At 32.0% G+C, this 24,395-nt stretch overlaps 2 protein-coding genes across 2 annotated transcripts in view; one reads left to right on the plus strand and one right to left on the minus strand.

The window, feature by feature from the left end:
- On the plus strand, nucleotides 1-14,771 carry LOC132755565 (uncharacterized). The gene is made up of 8 exons (XM_060746452.1): nucleotides 1-192; nucleotides 7,460-7,541; nucleotides 8,130-8,155; nucleotides 8,541-8,757; nucleotides 10,298-10,783; nucleotides 11,704-11,892; nucleotides 13,016-13,152; nucleotides 13,466-14,771. Exons 1-8 carry the CDS (start codon nucleotides 76-78, stop codon nucleotides 13,868-13,870), a joined length of 1,659 nt encoding a protein of 552 aa, XP_060602435.1. The 5' UTR covers nucleotides 1-75; the 3' UTR covers nucleotides 13,871-14,771.
- The window catches only part of LOC132755570 (uncharacterized), a 15,934-nt gene continuing 6,222 nt past the window's right edge, over nucleotides 14,684-24,395 (minus strand). Inside the window, exons 5-10 of the mRNA XM_060746456.1 lie at nucleotides 24,094-24,167; nucleotides 22,763-22,960; nucleotides 21,911-22,004; nucleotides 18,044-18,177; nucleotides 17,286-17,429; nucleotides 14,684-16,684 (exon numbers count right to left, since the gene is read on the minus strand). Of these exons, the coding sequence (XP_060602439.1) occupies nucleotides 16,562-16,684; nucleotides 17,286-17,429; nucleotides 18,044-18,177; nucleotides 21,911-22,004; nucleotides 22,763-22,960; nucleotides 24,094-24,167 (767 nt within the window). The 3' untranslated portion in view covers nucleotides 14,684-16,561. The remainder of the gene's footprint in view (nucleotides 16,685-17,285; nucleotides 17,430-18,043; nucleotides 18,178-21,910; nucleotides 22,005-22,762; nucleotides 22,961-24,093; nucleotides 24,168-24,395) is intronic.

The raw sequence follows: 24,395 nt of genomic DNA on the forward strand, positions 1-24,395 counted from the left end.
CTATCTAGTAACGTGACGTCATAAAGGGAAACATCTAAAACCATGTAGTTTTTTTCGCGCGAAACTTCAAAAAAAATGTCGAACTCCCTGGGCGTTGCAGATAATACGATGAAATCAAGCATCTCTGCAGATGCGAGTACAATGTTATTACGTCTTGCTGGGAAGCAGCCATCAAATAAAGGAGAAACAGCAGTAAGTATGACATGTACAGTTGTTTAGGCAGTAGCGGATTTTAGGGTATAGCGGATAACATGGTAATAGCAATGCTCCCTTCCATCAAATATGCCTTTTTCAAAATAATACAATTATACCATCAAAAAGAGTGATATATTTCCCATCCGTCGCTAATTTTGTTTTATTTATTTCAAATTGCACAGCGAATTTTTCTTACATAAATCAGAACGAGGTAACCGGATGTTGTCACCGTCAGACTGTTTATAAGCGCTTCCAAAAGAAATTAACCGAAAACTATTGATCAACACTAAGTAAAGTAATGAAATATTGACATAATTTGGGGTAAAAATCATGTGTTTATAATTTTTGAAAAGCTTTTACAGATATAACACGTACTGACACTTAAAATTTTTGAAAATGAATAGCAAGTGCTTCTGTCAGTAACGGATTTTACATTTGGGGGTGGTCTCAAAATTTACTTTATCTGTCAAAACGCCGTCAAAAGTGGATTAAAAGTACACTTTTAACAAAACAAATATCCCAGTTTTAATGTTATAATATTATTTATTCTATCTTTTTATAATTTTAACTCAGTTGTATTGATACTTTGAATATACCATCATTATTAACTCACTCTTCTTTCAACTAGATTATAAGATTAATAATAGCTTTTAAATGTTTATGTAAAACAGACCTCTTTTTCATTGAAATTTGTCGTTTCATTTTTCATACACAATACACATGCTCAGCTCAAGTTTATTGCACATTTTTTGTAATTTATGTATTCAGAATATATAGTTTACTTTTTAATTCATCTATACAGATCTTAGGAAATATTGTTTTTATTTGTTAAATTGCAACATATTTTATAGTTATCATTGCCTGTATACTGTGATGTTACAAAATTACAAAATAAATAAATAATTAAATAAATAATTTTTAAATAAATAAAGTTATTTACAAGTAAATAAATAAATATCTGGTCAACAACTTATGATGCAAGTGTGACATGTAATAGTTTGAACATAACTATAGTTTGCCATAGTTATTTCTTTAAAAAATCTATAATTATATTACCAATAGTTTTATATCATAATTTTTATGCCCCCACAGAGTGGGAGCATATAGCGTTGCACTTGTCCGTCCGTCTGTCCGTACGTCCCGAAATCTTGTGAACGCAACTCCTCTTAAACCGGATGGCAGATTTTGCTTAAACTTTCAGGGATGAACAACCTCAATGTGTAGATGGTAGTAAAGGAAGGAATTTTCGCTGCGACCAAATTTAACAGAATTATGGCCCTTTGTTGATTGTTTCACTATATACTATGTAGAAATTTTGTGAACGCAACTCCTCTTAAACCAGATGGCAGATTTTGCTTAAACTTCCAGGGATGAACAACCTTAACGTGTAGATGGTAGTAAAGGAAGGAATTTTTGCTGCGACCAAATTTAACAGAATTATGGCCCTTTGTTAATTTTTTCACTATATACCATATAGAAATTTTGTGACACAACTCCTCTAAAACCGGATGGCAGATTTTGCTTAAACTTCCAGGGATGAACAACCTTAATGTGTAGATGGTAGTGAAGGAAAGAATTTTTGCTGCGACCAAATTTAACAGAATTATGGCCCTTTGTTGATTTTTTCACTATATACTGTATAGAAATTTTGTGAACGCAACTCCTCTTAAACCGGATGGCAGATTTTGCTTAAACTTCCAGGGATGAACAACCTTAATGTGTAGATGGTAGTAAAGGAAGGAATTTTTGCTGCGACCAAATTTAACAGAATTATGGCCCTTTGTTGATTTTTTCACTATATACTATATAGAAATTTTGTGAACGCAACTCCTCTTAAACCAGATGGCAGATTTTGTTTAAACTTCCAAGGATGAACAAGCTTAATGTGTAGATGGTAGTAAAGGAAGGAATTAATGTTTGCTGCGACCAAATTTAATAGAATTATGGCCCTTTGTTGATTTTTTCACGATATACCATATAGAAATTTTGTGAACGCAACTCCTCTTAAACCGAATGGCAGATTTTGCTTAAACTTCCAGGGATGAACAACCTTTTTGCTGCGACCAAATTTAACAGAATTATGGCCCTTTGTTGATTTTTTCACTATATACCATATAAATGTTGTCAGTGGGGGCATCCGTGTCCTTTTGACACAGTTCTAGTTTAACCATTTTTTTACATTCATTTTAAAAATCCAATGATGGGTTAACCCTGTAAGAAGAAACCATCAAATGAAAGTCCATGTGTAAAAAGAGCCAGAGGTACAAAGAAGAAGTACTTCTCTACTTTTCTACTTATTTTTAGAAAGTATGTACATTTTTTAAAAGATTATATGTTCCTATTGATACATATATAAAAATATCTAATAGTATGAAATTCAAAATTATAGCTGGTCACTGAACCACAGACTAGGTTAATTATTGACAGAGAATACACTAATATTTAAGACATTGATGCCCGAGTGTTGATGCCAGAATTTAAACATCATTTGACAAACATTTATACACTTTAATTACAGATAAACAAAGAAACTTAATGTTGTCTGATATTGCAGGGCTACCTATTGGCCATGCATCAAAGATTTTAGCAAGTTGCTTTAGCAATGTACTTGACAATGCAACAATCTTTGTCAATGCAACAGGTGAACTAGTTCCCACTTTTCCACATTGAACAATTTCAAACAAAAAAAGATGGTGGCATTGTTATACCTTGTTTTTAAACACTTTGGATGACACTGTTCATATGTTATCTGACACACTTCCCATTATGTCAGAAGGAAATGTCATGGACATAAAACTCCAGAACTGATGTTTGATATGATTCTGTTTGATTTGTCTGTGATTTGTTTTAAGAGAAAATGCCAATCGTTGATCTGAATAAGCATTGTTGTAAAATCATGTGCCATATAATATATATCCTTGGTTTACATGTAGAAAAATTTGAAAGATTACTATCAAATGTAACATTTTTCATTCCAGTAAATCCAGAACATATTTCTGTGACATGTACTTTGTAAATACTAAATTTAGAACGTTTTGAGATTCCTCCTCATTGACCTTCACCTACCTATCCCATACTCCCCAAAGCTATCCGCTACTAACTGAACTATATGCCGAACATAAACAAAGAGTACTACATATAATGTCAAAGATACTGCTAAAAATATTTTATTTTAAAAAGGGAAGTTAAAGTTTGACTACTGAAAGGTATCAATTTGATTTTCTGAATATTATTATTAACGACATAAGCAGCGCCGATCTCTTTAGCTATCCGCTACTGCCTAAACAACTGTATGAACAGAATAAAATCTTATTAATACCTATGTTACTATATATAGTAACAAAATCTATTTGTTAGGGTATTTCAGGGCCATTATGCCAAGATCTAGGTCATTATGCAATTACGGCCGCCTTGCTACTCGGCATTATTTTTCCATAATGGGCGAGTGAATGAGCGCACATACAAAATGAGGTAATCAACTCTCAGTGACTTTCAAGATGGCTGCTGCCGTTGAATGAACTGTAGTCACTTGAACACAAAATGTTAAGTTTAAATGACGTAATCAGTCTCTATCAACAAAGCTTAGCATTGAAGATTTATAAACTCAGAAAATAATACAATAACTCTACTCAAGATAAAACATGACCCTCAGAATTTCCAAAAACGATTTCATTTTGAGGGTAAAAAAAAGATCGGATCGATGGCAAATAGAGCTAGACATCGGTCTCGGAAACCGTTCTTGAAGGCACAAAAGTTCATAAAAAACTGGCACTAAATGTTATTCTTACAAAAATATATAGAGTATTTATTGATATAAACAACAATAAAACAATATTGTCTCATATTTCTGTTTGTTTTGTCATGTTTTCAAAGTAGTAATGAAGGTTAAACTGAATGACAGATAATTGTTTACATTGACAACTGTTCGTTTCTTAGAAAGTGCGACAACCAAGATCAGCGGCGATGTCTAAATGCCGTATTTTGGACATAGGTATTAAAGACGTTAATACTTGGTTGTTGCTCGGCATTATGCGATGATGGCCCTTGAGTCCATAATTTCCGTCGGGCCTTCGGCCCTCAGACCATTACGCACATCTTCGGGCCATTATCGCATAATGGCGAGCAGCAACCAAGTATTAACCTCTAAATAATGTAACCCCTGTTTTGGCCTGAATTATTCGCTTTTGGCCATAAATTCTAGGATTTCAACAGACTACAACTACGAGGTCATAATGAAAAGTATTTACAAGGCTAAGAATTCATACTGAAAAACTTTTTTTTATTTAAATACTGGAATTCTTTACCCGACAACATTGCCATTAGGTCAATTGACAATATCCAAACATTTAAAAAGAAAAGAAAACTTTCTTTAAGTAGATCTAATGAAAATGATAAACAAGTGAATAATATGTTTATTTTTTATTAAATTGATGTGTAACTTATGATGAGGATTTGTAACATGTTTATGTTGTATTTGATAATGTATTAGTTTATGCGAAATTTAATTCATTTTGTTTGTGTACAAGCAATGTACTTGTCTTATTATATTGAAAAATGGGTCTTGATTGTTGAATAATTTTGCAAAAATTGTCATTTATTTTAACTTCTTTATAATTTATTTATTATTATGTAAGTTAGTGTGATATTTTACAGTAAATGGACCCCATTCTAGGCCGTAGTGCCAATTACACACAATACGTAATTGCGTACAAAAAAGTTCCGAAGGTAAAAAAAATAAAACTGAGAAGATCTAAGTTTTAATGATTTTATCGCTATATATCTAGATCATCATTTCTGTTTATAAAATATTTTATTTTATGACGTAATTATTTGTACTATTTTCGAGTGTAAACTATGATTGCCTCACTCTTGATCGTATAACGTTTCTAGTAATTATTGTTATCTACCGGAAAATTCCTAATAAACGCCCCTCCCCTAATAGAGGCCCCCCAGGCTTTTTGATAAGGAAAACAATCTACTCATCAGTGCTTAACTCATACTTTATTAAAGCCATAATTTTATTCAAATCATTCAGAATCTATAGTATTTTATAGTAAACACGAATATGTATAATGTGAACTTTAAAACCTAATAACACTTTTTAATGTTATTACCAACACTGAATTGTTAACACTAAATGTATTAACAGTGATTTTTGGATTTAGGAAAAACTGTGTCGTAATAATAGTAGTTGGAAAATGTTTAGCCCCCAAGGCGTTTAATAGGAATTTTACGGTATGTGCAATAGAAATTTAAGTTTCTCCTAAATCAAAGCATTTGCAAACTTATTGCATAGAGATAAATGTAAAAGTCAGCATTAATTTTATCTACATGGACATAAGGAATCTCATGTCTTACACAGCTGGGCTCATAATAACTTATCGTTAACTCAGAAAAAAAGATTATTAAGACTATTCTTAAAGATTTAAACCAATCCTTTCTAGATCGTTTCCTTTGGAATAGCTCTATTTTAAAATGACTTTAAATCTTTAAAGTTATAGATCTAGATTTTAGTCATCATCTCAGGGCAAAATTTAATTGTTGGTGTGTGGTTACTTAGTTCTCAAGATGAAAAGAAACACAAGCAACCCTGTTTAAGGTGTTAAAACAGGACCCTAATGGCCCATTCAAGTCGAGAAAAACAAAACTGAATTCACAAGACCTGGATTACAATTGAACGTGCATCCTCGGTCAAACTTCACATGGAAAAATTGTTGTGTATGTATATGCACATGTAAAATAAGATAACTACAAGGCGAACACTGCCTTTTTACTTCACAAAGTTGTTCGAAGTTATAATGAAATAAGTTAAAAAGTAAACAAATGTGTCATGTTTTACATGGGAAAGGCGCTTCAAGACATGCCAGAGCCCACTGTTTAACATCTTACTTTTCAAAATTTTCCGGACCCCCACCAGCGGGAGGGGGATACAGTGTATGCATGTTTTGTTCAGTGTTCAATAAATTTAATATTAAATCTATATAGATCTATCTACAGTAGTGTAATATAGTCTTTATTTAATTAGTTTATTACACTCCTGTGTCGTGGCTAATATGATAAAGTCATTTAAAATGTGTATGTGTATGATATATAGGAAAATGCTGATGTCAATAAATTAGCTTGAAAATAAAAAAAGCTACAGTCATGTAAGTATTAAAGTAGACTTTAATTTAAAGGAAAATAATCATGCGAATAGACTATGATATTTTCCCCGAAAGTGAGAAAATCACACAATTTTTCCAACAAAAAGGGCTTGGTCATCTTCCCCAAAACTAGTGAAAAGGCCCTGTGACTATGTAAAATTTCAAATTATATATTTTTATGCTTTTTAACCTTAGTGGAGTTCCTTTAAATTTAGTCAAAACAGTATTTCGTTGTTGTCTTTTACAAAGACATACAAATTAAAAACCATAATGATATATCATTATAAGGGAAATGGGTCACGTCCAATTTTTCAAACCAAGGGAGGAAACTACATGAAATGAAAATAAATTGAATTGTCTGGTTTTTAGAGGCTTAATTCATGATGACCAAAATGAAACTGTATGACAAAGAACAGGATTTCAATTGAATATTAAAATTTTTAATACTTTTAATGATTTATGAAGAATCAAGACATTAATTGAATTAGTAATGTTAATCTCCTATACATTCCATATTTAAGCCTCTTCACAACAAGCATTGGCTGCCTTGTCTATATTATATATTCTTAATGAATTTTTTTTTTTTTTTTCCAATATCTTAACCTTGCCATTCAACAATCAAAGTTCACTTGCTCAATGCTGATTATTTAAAGATTAAGTTCAATTCTCGACTTCAAAATATTTTGAAACACAATGTTCGGTAAATTGAGTCTTCTAATGTACACATTTTTTTTCTCTTATAATGCCCTACTTAAAAGACACTTTTTTATGGTAAAAATGATAAATTTTGTGTTTGATAAAGTAACCTATATGTGTATTAAGAACCTAAAATCTATTGGACAAAATTCCATTCTTTTTTTATGGTTTCAAATTAAGTTACAGCAAAAAAACATCATGTTTTGTCCAGTAATATGAAGGATCCAACTATCTGTAACATAGACTTACAAGTTGAAAATTTATCATCTTTTTTGTGAATAGTCTATATTTTACACTCCAATTTTACTCATACACATTTACTTCTGTATTATAAATTACTTACAAGTAAATAAAATGTACAAAGTGTTTAGTTAACTTTTCATATCGCAGTGGCACATATTATTTGAAATTTAAATTTTTTCTAGAGTGATCAGAAGGACAAAAACAAAGGGAAAAAGGGTCCCAGTGGAAAGCGAGACAGTGTTGTAAGCAATGATGGTACTGATGGTAGGTATATGAGCAGTGTCACGACAAAACCAACCTAATGGGTTTGCGACCAGCATGGATCCAGACCAGCCTGCGCATCCGCGCAGTCTGATCAGGATCCATGCTGTTAGCTATCAGTTTCTCTACTTGTAATAGGGTTTGTAAGCGAACAGCATGGATCCTGATCAGACTGCGCGGATGCGCAGGCTGGTCTGGATCCACGCTGGTCGCAAACCCATTATGTTGGTTTTGTCGTGACGCGGCTCTGCTCATATATGGTAGGTGTATTATATTCAATCAAGTTTTGGCATACCAGGGTATTTGTAAGAATATTAATTAGTGTGCTAAGTTTGTTATGGTTATGTCCTATGTACCTTGTCTGGTATTTACTTTTTTAAATCTATTTTAAAATACTAGTATACAATGACAGCAGGATTGTTAAAATGTAAGAGAATTACATGTATTCAAACTATAACTGTCAGGTTTACATGTACATTTTTGTATAAATAATATTTTGGTCAAAATCAATGCATATGTTTAAAGTGCACAAATCATGCATCATGTAAAAAGTATAAAATAACAACTGTATTCTGTATATTTGTTTTTCAGGTGATGATTTACAAGACTTCAGAGAAGTATGTCATGAATTTATACACATTAAAATGTCTAGAAAATGTCACCTTTGACTCATGACTTTTATGTTTGACAAAAAAATTTAACCACCTCAAAAGCCCCTATCTGTCTTGGGAGGTTATGACATTTAGACATTCCAAACGTAGGTCAAAACTGCTAAGCTTTCAATCATATATTAGACAAAAATAAAAGTTCTGTTTTGGGTCTCTTTCACTAAACCTAATTATACATTGTACTTGTTGATCTTATCCTTTTCTTGCTAGGAGCATACTTTTTCCTTGGCCTTATAAAATAGTAAATTGTCAGGGTCCTTTTCAAATTAGCTTTATAAATAAGTCATTCAATCTGACCTTCTTCAACAAGTTTTTAATTTGTTGCTTTTTTTAGTTATTCAACATGCTGGACCAATCAAATACTGGCATCATCACAGCAGAAAACTTGTACGCGGAACTGAGTCGTGTCGATAGTGAGATCACATACGAAGAAGTTGAAGATGTACTGAAAAAAGTGGACAAGGATGGCAATGGCGAGATAGATTTTGATGAGTTCTTGGTCCATATGACAAACTTGGGTGGAAATCTGTATGGGGATGAAGTAGGGGAAGGTATATATTCACATTTGTTTCCCCCCTGTTTTTGAACACTTAAATTAAAATCTAAACAAGAAAGTGTTTGTTAAACACAAATGCCCCCAGCTTAGATTTTTGTCAGTAACAATATTTCAAAAAAATGTAAACCCATTCACTCAGTTGAGGACGGAATATCAAACTTAAAGGACAACCTTAGGTATGTTCCTTGTAAATATGAGACATTGGTAAAAGAAAATACAAAGGCAGCAAGTTGTGCAAGGGTTCTTTAAAAGAAGATTTTATAAGTTTTTACTATATGCATATAGGGAAAATCAATGACCCCCTGGGGCGGGGCCAATTTTGACCCCAGGGCTTTTATTTGAACAAACTTGGTAGACACCCATTAGAAGATGTTTCATGCTAAATATCTTAGCTCTAGCTCTTTGGGTTCTTTAAAAGAAGATTTTTTAAGTTTTTACTATATGCATATAGGGAAAAACAATGACCCCCTGGGGCGGGGCCAATTTTGACCCCAGGGCTTTTATTTGAACAAACTTGATAGACACTCACTAGAAGATGTTTCATGCCAAATATCTAAGCTCTACCTCTTTGGGTTTTTTAAAAGAAGATATTTTAAGTTTTTTCTATCGGTTGCCATGGCAACCAGAGTTCTGCATGGAATTAAATTCTTTGAACAATTTTTAAAGATGACCACCAAAGGAACATTCCTGTGAAGTTTGGATGAAATTGGCTCAGCGGTTTATGAGGAGATGTCATTTAAAGTAAAAGTTTACGGACGCCATACGAAAAGCGATCACAAAAGCTCACCCTGTCACTTTGTGACAGGTGAGCTAAAAAAGGGCTGTATGAGCAAAAGTGTTAAAATTTTATTTTTTACACCAGTGACCTTGACCCTAGAGACCCCTTTCTCCATCCACCTACCAAATATGAAAGATATCATTAAATAAATTAAGTAATTAGGAGATATTTAAGATAAATCCAACTTGCCGGAATAGGTTAACCTGCTTACAAGGTCCTATTTTGAAAGTTATAAAAAGGGAAATAACTGGGAAAAATGAATGGCACAGTTATCTAACTTGGCAATATCATGTACTTTGTATTGATAAGTATGTGTGGTAATTATAAAGCCATTAGTATAGATAGAACCTAAGATATATCCAACTTGCCATTTTAGGTTAACCAATTATTCATTTTCACATGCTGAAAAGGGCAATTACTTGGTAAAAATGAAAGCCATAGTTATGTAACTTGCCCAGATCATGTACTTTGTGTTGATTAGAAAGTGTGTAAAGTTTAAAGCCATTGGTATACATAGAACTTGAGAAAAATCCAACTTGCCATTTAGGTTAACCTCGTAAGGATGGACAGACGGTTGAATTTAACTATATGCCCAGGGTTTTAAAAATTCTTGTATCTATTATTAAAATTTTTTTTTTTAATTATTTAATTTGTTTTCCAATTTTTATTTGTAATATAAGTCTCTGTCATCACATAAATTTTAAAAAATAATTATAACAAAAATAATAATGAAATATTACTAATGTCTTCTTTGCAGAAGATGAAGAACAACGAAAAAAGAAATCAAGGCGAAAGGAAATGTTTTATAAGACGATAACATGTTTCTCCATCAAACATACCCTTGCAGATATAGAGAAACAATTCCGTAAACAGGCACCTCATGTGATTGGTCATTACACGGCAGGTGCTCGTTTAATTGGGCTCACAACACGTCAACTTGAACGACAGATGGAGAGGATGCAAAGGTCTATTGCAAACACTGACTCTCCTTACGCGAAACCTCTTCAATTTGTCCATGTTAGTAGGAAAGGGACAAAGAGTATCGTCCAAAGAAAGAAAACAAAGACAATTAAGGAAATGCCAGGTTCTTGCCGAGACCTTCAACAGAAAGAAAGTGTGGGAGAGGAACAAGACAATCTGACGAGGGAAATTCAGGACACCATGATAACGTTTGCTCATGAAAGTCTTGAATCTGATAAGAATTCAGATATCTTCATGCAGCTGAGGAAAAAGCTTGGATCAGGTAAAGGATACATTATTCATAAATTAATTGTTGATTAAAGCATGCACTTAAAACTTGTTTGCTAAAATTTGTAAACTGTTTATTGCTCTCAACACCTTGTGCCAATTACAAAGCATATTTTTGGATTTCTCGTATGGTATCATGAATACTAGAACTTATAAATAAGAACAACAGTCATGCACTGAGCATTTATTTGTAATTATTCATAATCATTCACAATGACAATAACAATGCAGCAGCACATAATGTATTAGACATAATATCAGTGATTTTACCATCGTCAATATGCTGATCGAAAAGCCAAATGCAATTACAGGCATATAGACACATTTAAAAAATGAGCACTTACGGTTCTCAATGTTTGAACAGTACATCGTAAATGTCTTGACTGTGTAGCTAAAATAATCTAAGACTGCATCATCACAGACAGAAAGGCAACCTTTTTCACATCTTAGTCTCTTTAAATTCATAAGTATAGTTTTTACACAATTCTTTAAATTTTTACAATTTAACAGTTGCGCATAAGATTATAGAATATAAATGACACTTGTTAATTGTGAACACAGATCATCGTTTAATTATCATAGGAAGGTATCCTCAGTTGTTTTTTCAGGTAGAGATAAAATTTTCTTGCACATCAACAATATATTATCACAAATGCTGGATAATTATTTGGTGCTTTTAGTTTTTAATATTACCGAAAGTTGACATTCACGAATTTACAGCCTCTTATCTTTTCTACCTGGGGAACTGGATACCTCAAATTTACAACTCCATTATAAAATTGCTTTTAGTCCGCAAACCAAAAACTTTTATGCCCTCGAATATAAATAATTTCACAGTATTGCTTTTATATCTATATAATAATGAATAGCACAACAACAATTTATTGATCAGATCTTATTTTTATTACAATAAAGTGAAGGCCAAATTCAAAGAGCAGAAGCTGCAGACACCTGAGGACAGTCACATATCAACCTTTCCTTCCCTCAACAAGGTAAAGCCTTCTTATGATAAGAAAAGTCCAACAGGCTTACAACCATCGGGTACAAAGCAAAAAGAAGGTATTTATGCCACTGCTAGTGAGGATGAGAGGAAAATGCAGAAAAGTGAGTAACATTTGAATGAATGTTTGTAAGTTATAAGTGTCAAGGGTATACAGTTTTGTGAGTCTTTTAGCACTGTTGTGAATTCATTATAATCATTGCCCATTCAGTATGTCTGGACATCAGCAGTTTAAGGCACATAAGATAAGATTAGTACTCTGACTAGAGATTTCACAGGTTTATGTTTTATAATAATCTCGTAACAATATAAGCATTTTCCTGAAAATTAACAAAAAGACAAACAGATTATACATTTTCAGTGTAGATAAGTTTCATGTTAAGTTTCAAGTTTCATAAATGCATACAACAATTAAGGGCTTTTGAATAACAAAGGCAAAAAAGAGAATATTGTTTTGTTTTTTTTCAAACGAGGAGACAGATTGCATAGACTAAATGATACTACATGTATTTCGGAACTAGATATAAATTCTGAGAAAATGCACGTTTCGAGTTCAGTTGCATAGGGATATAATCACTCGGGTCTGAGTTCTGAGTGATTAATTACAAAGCATTTGAACAAAAAAACGTGCATTATTATACTATAATGCTTGAAGTATTAAATATCTATTTCCATTCTAACATGCTAATCAAAAATGAGAATTGATAAAAATATGTAACTACATTGAAGGTAGAAGAAATTTCCCCCAACATCATTTGAGCCGTGTCACGACAAAACCAACATAGTGGGTTTGCAACCAGCATGGATCCAGACCAGCCTGCGCATCCGCGCAGTCTGATCAGGATCCATGCTGTTCGCTATCAGTTTCTCCACTTGTTATAGGGTTAGTAAGTGAACAGCATGGATCCTGATCAGACTGCGCGGATGCGCAGGCTGGTCTGGATCCATGCTGGTCGCAAACCCATTATGTTGGTTTTGTCATGACACGGCTCATTTGGTTTATTGACGTCATATCTGACATCAATTATGACGTGTTAGCATTCCTTATTCATGCACTTGACTGCCCTATCTGTTTGATATTATGAAGTGTGTTAGAATTGTGCATTTAGTTTCACCTTTTCTTAAAATTTGTGCATATATATTTTAACCCATTATTTCTATGTGAAAATTAAATGAAATTAAGGATATATATCTATAATGAACATATTTTTTATTTTTAAATATCAGGAAAAAAGAAGAATTTAATGCTTGCTCTTGGATGGACCACCCCTAGAATTCAGTATATTGATGTTGCCTTGCCAAGTCTTAAAATGCAACTATCTCAAAAGCCAACGTGTAATGATGTACATAGGATCAGAGCCAAGGTTTGTCTCATTTATAACTGTAGACAAGTTTTGATGCATCACACATTTATCACAATTATAGAAGTTTTGATTTATTGCATCATAAACTATAGAATTTTTTTAATTTATAAAATTCTTAATTATACGATGTCGCAAAAAATAATCTAATTTTCCTACTTAATGGCATTATAAAGTCAAATATCAAAACAAACTACTTTATGTAGATGGTAAGGTTGATACTTAAGAAATTGACAGAAAGGTATATAACATTATAAGTGTGTGTCCTTTTAACTCATCTAGTTTTATATTTATGTACAATTTGTTGTTATTTTAGGCTGAGCAGGTCCTTGATGATTATTACCTTGAACTGAGCCAGGAAGAAATACAGAATGCATGGAATCACTGGGATAGGCTGTATGCTAACGTCATACAGCCAGAGAGGCTGTTACGTAGTTTCAAAACTATTTACAGTGCATATTTTCCACATCGTGAGGAGGAAGCTTTTGTTGTGTGTCCGTGGATTCCTGGACCGTTCAGTTTTGTAAGACACTTTCAAAAACCATCTGCTATCATGAGCCGGAAGATACCCAATAAAACAATAACAAGAAGTGCTATGAATAAACCACGTATAAATATACGTCCAAGAACTGGTTCAAATACAGTTTACAGCAGTAGTTCAACACCGCGAGATACACCCAGTCCCATTGGCAGCCCATATACTTCAATTTCAAACGTATAGAGTTGTGAATCTTTGTGGTTTCATAAAATAATTCTTGAATTTTGATACTAAAAGCGTGTTTTATTTTGTTGGTTTTTAACTTAAATAAATCCTCTTCATATTTGTATATTATTATATATATATATTATATTTGTATCAACACTTTTAGTCTTTCGTAAATTTTATCAAATTCTTTAGCTATAGAACTTTTTTTTATAAGTCCTTAATTAGTTTTATTGATGAATATTTGTTACATCCCATTATTCTTAAATAAATATAATTATTTTTAACCAATTTGTTTTTCCTTATGTTTTTTTTTTTTGGTTTTATATTGTGTAAGATATTTCAGATTTATTTTTGCAAGAAAAATTGCTCCAAATGAATCAGATGTTCCAGATCTTTGAACTGATTGCTAGTTGTAAGATCAACTCCTCAAATCATTTCAGTTGAGGCCCACATGGAAGATTGGGTAACCAAATGTGTAGCCTCAGTAAATAAAGACTTTACTTACTTACTTACTAGTATCTAAGGTTGTTAATGTGATCAAATGATAATTACACCTCAGGACTTTGATTACATCTTGTATTTTTATAAAAAAAAATTTCTTTAAAAATACATAGAACATGGACTATCTGACTATGTACATTATATTGTAGGGATTATTCTTACTTTTAAAATTACTGATGCACATAATTCATAATGTATTTACAATTCAAAAAGGGAGGTAATGAAATGAAACCTTTACAAATATATTATCAGAGTTATCACACCTATGTTATAACTTATCTTCTATAAACACGTCTCTCTCCAGTAATTTATAATACACAATGCAAGTCAGAATTAATAAAGTCATTTTATTGTAAAACCTTTATAGAAATATACAATGAAAATAAGAAAATATTTATTGAATAAATATAGAAATTGAATTAATATAGAAATAAGAAAAAAAATATGTAAACATATAAAACTCACCTAACATATTTAATTATGCTGTACATATACATGGTAACAACTGTGGCAATTATATAAAGTGTTAATGTTTGACTATAGTATGTGTTAATGATACTAACTTTGATACGTATCATGTATGGTATGATAGTACTGCTAGTAGATGGTAGTGTTGGCAGTTTACCCTTCTGATCACAGGCAGTAAGCTACTTTGAATGCACCTGAGCACTGTTCTGCCATTGCATCGTTCCTGGGCAGATTTGTCAAGCAGTTTACCAGTACTAGTTTCCTTCACTTTCACCAGGAATTTATAACTTCTTTACATGCCAAAGTAGTATTACAGTGCAAATAGCAGTATAAAGGATTTCATGATCAATTACGACAGTGACCTATACACTATCCAGGAATTGAACCCAAGTTGCCCAATTCAAAGTCAAACACTCTTCCTAGTCTGGGAATATTAAATTAAAAATCGTTTTCATGTATGAAGTTATGTCAAAGATCTTTGTGTACTTATAAATAATTAAGATTATCATACTATTTCAATTATTTATTCATTTCTTTTTTAATTTCCTTATTTTTTAACTTTAATTTCCTTGTTTTGAATCTTTTGATTTCCTCATTTTCCTAATTTAACAATTCTTATATATTTTTTTTTATTGTATAAATCTTTACAATAATATCTAAATATTAAATTCCAAAAAAGTGCAATTTCTACAAATTCATGGATACATGTTTTTCCAATGATATATCTTATAAAAACTGAAATAAATAATATACAAGAGTCACCGCCGGGCGGGGGCAATGCTTGCCTTTTTACTTTTTCTAAAAGCAAACAAAGAAATGATGGTCAAGGTCATTTATGGATGAAGGTCAAGGTCAGTGTGTTCTACTGAGAGGTCTTGTCCCAAGGGTTGTTGTGGCCAAGTATGAAGACAATACACCAAGAACTAAAAAAGGTTATGATCCAGATACAAGTTTGATGACGGCATAATACATTGAATATGCATTAAAAAGTAAAATATTGTGAAATGAACAAAGAAAATAATTTTCACATTGCAAACATCACTTACCACCCATGTTAATTACTAAAAAGGAGGCAAAAATATGCAAAATAGTCCTTTCAAATTCTGCATCAATAACCATGATAACTTAGTAGAAATATGGTGAAAAATACTGCCAAATCTGTCATAAATCAAATATAATATAGAAATTATTACTTTTATCTTGAATCTTTTTACTTTTCTTTAAATTTCGATTCTTTTTTCTCAAATTTGATTACCTTGAAATATTTTGGTTTATCTGGGAGTGTGCAGCTTAAGGTATCAAATATATTGAATTACTGATAAAAGAAAAATTAATCTGAAATAATGATTATACATAATTATTGTAATAATTCCTGTAAAATATCTTAATGCATATCAGTACAGGTTACATCATAATATGGTAACATTTTCTTTCTGGAATAACTTGCATATGTATAATAATAAGAACTTTATATATAGGCTGGTAAATACAAAAAAAAATACTAATATGAACAAACAAGTTTCATACAGTACATGTACACCTTATAAAGTTTACAGCATGTTTTTATTTATTAATATAATTTTCTTTTTGTCAAGACACAATATCAATGGTAAGTCTAAGCCACTATCCGAAGCAGAAAGTTACAAAGATTACGCCATAAAGTTAAAAATATCTTTGATTTCAGGCTTGTTACAAGAAGTCTTTAAAAACCTCCCATCATGCAAGAGAGTCCCTTGTCTACGAATTAATTCCCCAATCATAAGGCATGTGTGACAGCTTGTAGTTCTTGCTCTCCAGAAGTTCACCTACTTGTGTTTTCTTCTCACTGTCCGGTAAATGTTTGTGTACCCACTCTACAACCTGTGACAGAAATAATTTAAATTATATCCCTATCAAATTAGCCATAATCCTGCTTAGAACCAAAACAGGGCTAGTCTTTTCAACCAGTATAGAGCCAGCCTATATTATGAAAGTCCATTTACGAATTTCAGCAAGAAAATTTTGAATTTGGTTTCACAACGATTTCCATTTCCATTAAATCACTTTTCATAGCATAACAATATATTATATAACAATATTCAGGGGTCCACCAAATTTGTATTACTATATCCAAATATCTTAATATCTGAAAGGCAAATAATTTGAAAACGAGTTGGGACTGTGGCAACAGCACTGTTATAAGCAGTATATCGTTATAAGTGGAGTTTACTATACCTATCGGTAAAACAAATAATAATGTCAAAATAAATTCCACTCCAAAAATATGATGTTTTATAATTAATTTTAAGTTTTTGTAAAGCCATTGGGTTAAATTTGTGATATCTTAGTCTGCCAATTCTTTATTATCATAACTTAACAAGGCAAATTTTCTTATAAATTGTTTATAAAAGTGTCTCAATGTTCAGACCACTTAACTAATTAACCATTCATTATTGTACAAAATCTAAATAAATAACCGTACCTCATCTTTATTTTTGCCAAAGTCAACACTGTACCACTTTAGGATCTGTGACAGTTTTATTGTTCTTTTACCCATGTCAACCTGGCATCCATCATCTCCTTCCAGGAACGACTCTGCGGCCAAGTTTAATTGGTCATATATACCCTAAACAAAAGAAATAAAAGCATAACCTTTACTGTATTTGTTAATAATATGAGCATTGTTGAGATGAGAAAAGAAAACGTGTTTCTTGCATATAGACTGGCGTTTCTGCAAGTTTTACTCATGCCGAAAATTTCATCTGACATTGGGGGTGAGATGAGTCATAAGCTATACAATGGCATGCTTAGGATGATGTAATTTTACCGTTATGCATGGAGTTGTAATTTCATACTCATGCTGTAAGAAAATAGGACATAAATATTAATGGAAAATTCATTTTTTAAGGTAAAGAATTTTAAATTTAATGGAAAATGGTAGAGTATGCAAGAAAAAATATCAGACATAATGCTTGCGGTTCGGATCGCAATATCAGTTCCTTGGGAACCCACCCATTTGCAGGTCCCTTGGGATAGATATTCCGATCGAAACAGCAATCCCTCAGGACAACAACATATATGATATTATTAATATAAATAAATGTATGAATGACCTCAGGAAAGTGTTATACCAGTATACCACCTGGTATATTGCCTAGTATATTGTATTGTAAGGTTAAGTATAGATTGATCTATCAATTCAGTTTACAAGGTCAAGCCATAATAATAATTTATAATCACCTCGGCAGAGTAAGTTTTAATAGGAGGACAGCTTTTAGCGCCACACACTAGAGCAAAGTGTATTAGAGGTTCTGGCGTTTCCAAGGATACTTTCAGTCTAGCATCTGATGAACCAAATGGCTTCATGAACATACCTGCAAATGATGGAAATAACAAAGTCATTTAACGTTTTATCACATACTTGTGCCACTTTTGTGGCTCTGTAAAAACGGTATTACACGGCTGTGTATATATATTTGACAAGACATCATACAAAAAGCATAAAGACACACATTTTAGTGAATGAGCATCATACTATAGGCGTGTCAATGAAAAATTATTATTTTTGTGTCACCTTGAAAAAGGCGACATATAGGGGTTACTTTTGTTGATGGTGTCGGCGTCCCCTTAAGATTGTCCGGAACATAATTCAGTCATTATAAGTCAGATTGACTTCAAACTTGGTATGCATGTTTCTTATAATGACCCGAAGTACAGTGCACAAGAACCGGAACTCTGCACTTCTTAATTTTTTAGTTAATGCCCTCTGTTAATTTACATACTTTATTTTTGTCCAGGCCATTTCTCCTAATGTATAAAAGCTATGGACTTGAAACTTCATAGGATGATAGATCTCATTGAGAAGAAGTGCAGTACACAAGAACCAGTACTCTGCATTTGTTATTGTTTGAGTTATTGCCCTTTATTTTCATACTTTATTTTTGTCCAGGCCATTTCTCCTAAAGTATAAAATCTATGGACATGAACTTCATAGGATGGTAGATCACATTAAGAAGAAGAGCAGTGCTCAAGAACTTGTACTGCATTCCTTATTTTTTGAGTTATTGCCCTTTGTTAATTTTCATACTTTATTTTTGTCCAGGCCATTTCTCCTAAAGTATAAAAGCTATGGACATGAACTTCATAGGATGGTATATCTCATTAAGAAGAAGTGCAGTGCTCAAGAACTGGTACTCTGCATTCCTTATTTTTTGAGTTATTGCCCTTTGTTAATTTTCATACTTTATTTTTGTCCAGGCCATTTCTCATAAATTATAGAAGCTATAGACTTGAAACTTCATAGGATGATAGATACTATTGATAAGAAGTGCAGTGCATAGAAACTGCTGCTCTGCATTTCTTATTTTTTGAGTTATTGCCCTTTGTTAATTTTCATATTTCACTTTTGTACTGGCCACTTCTCCTAAACTATATTGTTCACAAGGCGACACATCCGACTCGCGGAGTTCTAGTTCACTTTAAAGTCTTTATTGTGGATATGTGATAAACAGAATATTGTGTTTGTGTATGTTCATTCCTGAATATATTGAACTCCAGAGACTCGCATAATGTATTTCCAGGCAACTCTTTCAATAAATTCAGTATTGAACTTACACTCATTCAATATGCTCTATATATCAATTCTGTATCATGTAAATCATGTTTGGTTTTCATGCCAATTTCAACACATATTTGGTTAAATCTCAGCAGACGGTCAACCTAACGACTTTTCTACATGCTTGCCAATTTCTCTGCAAGAGACCGACTACTTATGTGAATCATCAGTAAGAGATAAATGACTATGAGATCAATTGTCAAAGTGAAATTTCACATGTCCCAAGAGTTGAACAAGCCACCACTGAATTACAAATACGATGCTCATCAATTTTGTAAATATTTATGTTACTAGGCAGAGCTTAAATAATATAACAAGAGCTGTCAGTAGGACAGCATGCTCGACTATTCTAAGTGCTTGATAGTAAAAGAGCCTTGATAATGTTAATTTTTTTATGTTCACCAAAGGGCTAATCTTTTTTTAAAAATTCATGTTATAGGCCTTAGAGAGAGTCTAATTATACAGTATTGGCTTGACTATTTGGAAAGTAATGTCACAAGGGTGTTTTATTGAGTATAATAATACTAATTACCTATGAATACATAAATTTGACAGAAAAGGTACAAAGGCTTGTTATTAAGATGTTTTATCAAGTAAATCACTGCTTTATTATTATGAATGCATAAAATTGTCCCAAAAAAGGCACAAACCCTTCAGTAGTTATGGAGATAACAGCTTACAAGCAAAACTTTATCATGAATTTCTAAGTTGAAAAGGGGAAGAAAAATCAGCCTAAATGCAAGAAAGAATTATGGATCTTTGTCAGTGACCTACAATTCTGACCCTAAATGCATATGTGAAGTTTTAAATAAATATCTTTAATAGTTATTGAGATATGTAAAACTTGCATGTAAACATTTACCAAGAGACTAAGTAGAAAAGGGGATATGAATCAGCCTTAATGCAAGATAGAGTTATGGAACTTGGTCAGTGACATACAATTATGACCCTCAAATTATGACCCTAAGTACATGTGTAAAGTTTCAAGTAAATATCTTTGAAGACCTTTAACCTTTAACCAAAATTTCTTAAGTTTCAAAGGGGCAAATAATTCTGCAAATATTGCAGACAGAGTTATATTGCAAAATGATGAACATTGTTACTATAAAAAAGTGTTGTAAATTTCAATTGAATATCTCAAGCAATAATTGAGATATTTGACTTTACAAAAAATATTTAACCAAAATTTCTAAGTTTCAAAGGGGCATAATTCTGTCAATATTGTAGACAGAGTTATCCAACTTGTCAATCTGATGTACCTTGTTACTATAAATAAGTATTGTAAGTTTCAATTGAATATCTCAAGCAATAATTGAGATATTTGACTTAACAAAAAACTTTAACCAAAATTTCTTAAGTTTCAAAGGGGCAAATAATTCTGCAAATATTGCAGACAGAGTTATATTGCAAAATGATGAACATTGTTACTATAAATAAGTATTGTAAGTTTCAATTGAATATCTCAAGCAATAATTGAGATATTTGACTTTACAAAAAATATTTAACCAAAATTTCTAAGTTTCAAAGGGGCATAATTCTGTCAATATTGTAGACAGAGTTATCCAACTTGTCAATCTGATGTACCTTGTTACTATAAATAAGTATTGTAAGTTTCAATTGAATATCTCAAGCAATAATTGAGATATTTGACTTAACAAAAAACTTTAACCAAAATTTCTAAGTTAAAAAGGGGCATAATTCCGTCAATATTGTAGGCAGAGTTATCCAACTTGTCAATCTGATGTACCTTATTACTATAAATATGTATTGTAAGTTTCAATTGAATATCTCAAGCAATAATTGAGATATTTGACTTAACAAAAAACTTTAACCAAAATTTCTAAGTTAAAAAGGGGCATAATTCCGTCAATATTGTAGGCAGAGTTATCCAATTGTCAATCTGATGTACCTTATTACTATAAATATGTATTGTAAGTTTCAATTGAATATCTCAAGCAATAATTGAGATATTTGACTTAACAAAAAACTTTAACCAAAATTTCTAAGTTAAAAAGGGGCATAATTCCGTCAATATTGTAGGCAGAGTTATCCAACTTGTCAATCTGATGTACCTTATTACTATAAATAAGTACATGTATTGTAAGTTTCAATTGAATATCTCAAACAATAATTGAGATATTTGACTTTACAAAAAACTTTAACCAAAATTTCTAAGTTAAAAAGGGGCATAATTCTGTCAATATTGTAGGTAGAGTTATCCAACTTGTCAATATGATGTACCTTGTTACTATAAATAAGTATTGTAAGTTTCAATTGAATATCTCCAGCAATAATTGAGATATTTGACTTTACAAAAAACTTTAACCAACGCAGACGCCGACGCGGACGCTGACGCCGACGCCGGGGCGACTACAATAGCTCTCATATTCTTCGAATAGTCGAGCTAAAAACTGTTTACTGAAGACAAATAAAGACAGAAAATTACTATAAGCAATTTAAAATTGTAAAATTTTTATATCAGAATGTCCTACCCATTCCTTTCCTGTTGGCACGGAGCACACCATTTTCTATGTCTTGTAAAGAGTACTGATGTCCGCCAATTATGTACCGCACTGTGTTGAAAAACTGAAATACATAATTATGCCCTTTACATTACTAAAATACAATAAAGACCCTGCAGATTTAGACCCAAAACAAGTTCTTGAATTCTCCACTCATAATCACCAATAGCACCGTGCTTTGGAAATGTTGAAAATGATAAATCAAGTAGAACACAAGCTACATTAATAAGTTAATGAAATAAAAACTGTTCCTTTCAACCACAATTAATCAAAATGCTTTGCAAAAACTGTACATTTTAAAGCACACAGGATAGTTTCTAGTCTGTGCATACAAACTTTAAAATAAAGTTTCAGACAAAATAATCAAGCACCTTAAGATTTCAGATAAGTAGAGTTTTCCTATTTGTCAATGCCATAAAATTAATTCTCCTTAAGTTTTAAGTCTAAGGTAGTCCAATTAGGATAGGTAAAAATTACATTTTCAGAACACTGCTTACCTCACTAAACTGAAACTTTTTACCATGCCAATACCATTCTTTTTCAAATAAATGTCATGATTTACAACTGTTCATTATCTAAGGGAAAAAATGTGTAAGCCGCTGGATAGCTCAGTCGGTAGAGCCACAGAATGGTATTATTAGGGGCCCTGGTTCGAGTCCTAGTCAGGCTGCACATTTTTCTTACCCTGTGACATAAGTAATTATAGCTTATTAACACTCAAATATGACAGCCTTACTCCAGACACAAAGACAAAAAGCAAAAAATTCTTAAGTCTTCATTTCAATAATTTATCTCAATTTCAAGTAAGAGATTTAAACTTACCTTATACCTCTGCCAGAGATTTACTGGTGGTCCCATAGTTACATTAGCATGTATCACCTGCGCATTATAAACATTGATGAAGAATGCCAACTTCTCCTCTCTAGTTGCCTCCACTATCTGAACACGTACAAGCTCCTTCGCCAACTTTTGATATTGTTCAAACTCGCTACTCTCCCCTATTCCTTTGTAGTTCACTTTCTAGATAAGACAGAAAAATTGTTTTTCTTTTACTTTCGTTTCAATATTGATGGGATATGAAAGTTCGGGTTTTAAGTCATATTCACAGTCAAATTAATTGCTATTGTTACGAAGGAAGACCTCCATATGTCATCTCAATTATAATAAGTAGGTACACAAGTAAAACCTTTGACCTTCCTCAATTTAAATGAACACCAAAGTAAGTAAGTGTAAGACTACAACATGCAAGGTCGGATACTTTCAACTGTGAGCAGCAGTAAATCAGTTAATGACCTTCACTAAAAAATCCATCGGTTACCTTCACCCTTTTAATGAAAAATACTACATTAACAGATGACAAATTTTATCAAATATTTTAAATTTTTAAATTTTAAAAAAGTAATTTACACATTGCAAATGATTGTAAATTAACAACAAAAAGTGGTCAAAAAATGCCCTTACAGCGTAGTGAAGTCAAGCAATAGATTATGGTAATAAATATGGTACATTATTACTTGAATATTTCTATTTTTCTTAAAATTTTATTACATTTTTCTCAAATTTGATTTTCTTGAAATATTTTGGTTCATCTGGAGACCTGCAGCTTTAATCTCGGTCAATCACAAATGACTGTAGGAATGACCTTATTTTTATTCTAAAGTAAGCAATGATTTAGCTTCAAAATGTTTTAAAGTGTATAAAGCTATATATCTGTTGCTTTACAGCGGTTATAATAAATTTACTGTGAAATCTTGTTTTGGAGAAAGATGATAGTCTGTTGTTAAAGAGAGGTCATTACACAACAGAGGGCCACTTTGCTGAGTTTATACTGAATATACATTAATCTATACAATATTTATTTTACCATCAAGTTCCTATACAAAATGATCAAATAAGATTATAATACATAATGTGTATACCTAATTAAAGTTTACTCACTACCATTATACATGTACATGATACAGTTTTTAATTATCAAAAAATTAGGACACAAAATCAGTTACTGTATGCAGATACGTAGCTTATATATATAGATAATAATACATTGAATATCACTATTATCAGCAGCTAATATATAGATAATACAACATTCACTGTTATCGGCCGCTAATCTTTCTATGTCAGTATTCAGATAAATTAAGATATGACCTTACCTTCCCATCAGGTGATAAATAACTACTGTAAATTTTCAGTATCAGTTTCCTCAAATCCTCTCCTAATTCTCCCGCTGTAATTGACCAATATGACATATATAAATAGTTATAATTATGTAGTATGATACTTGCATACATTGTAATGTACATGTTATAGGATCCTACACACAATTGAGCCGCGCCACGACAAAACAAACATAATGGGTTTGCGATCAGCATGGATCCAGACCAGCCTGTGCATCCGTGCAGTCTGATCAGGATCCATGCTGTTCGCTTACCAACTCTATTACAAGTAGAGAAAC

The sequence above is a fragment of the Ruditapes philippinarum genome, unplaced genomic scaffold (genome assembly GCF_026571515.1).
Source record: "Ruditapes philippinarum isolate M1 unplaced genomic scaffold, ASM2657151v2 ctg2146_1_1_1_1, whole genome shotgun sequence".
Classification (NCBI taxonomy): Eukaryota; Metazoa; Mollusca; class Bivalvia; order Venerida; family Veneridae; genus Ruditapes; species Ruditapes philippinarum.

What these genes read in the sequence shown, in the direction of transcription:
- LOC132755565 (XM_060746452.1), top strand. Translation starts at nt 76, where the DNA reads ATGTCGAACTCCCTGGGCGTTGCAGATAATACGATGAAATCAAGCATC. An exon ending in TGGGGATGAAGTAGGGGAAG is followed by an intron (nt 8,758 to 10,297) that starts GTATATATTCAC and finishes TCTTCTTTGCAG; the next exon opens with AAGATGAAGAACAACGAAAA. An exon ending in GAGGAAAAAGCTTGGATCAG is followed by an intron (nt 10,784 to 11,703) that starts GTAAAGGATACA and finishes ATTACAATAAAG; the next exon opens with TGAAGGCCAAATTCAAAGAG.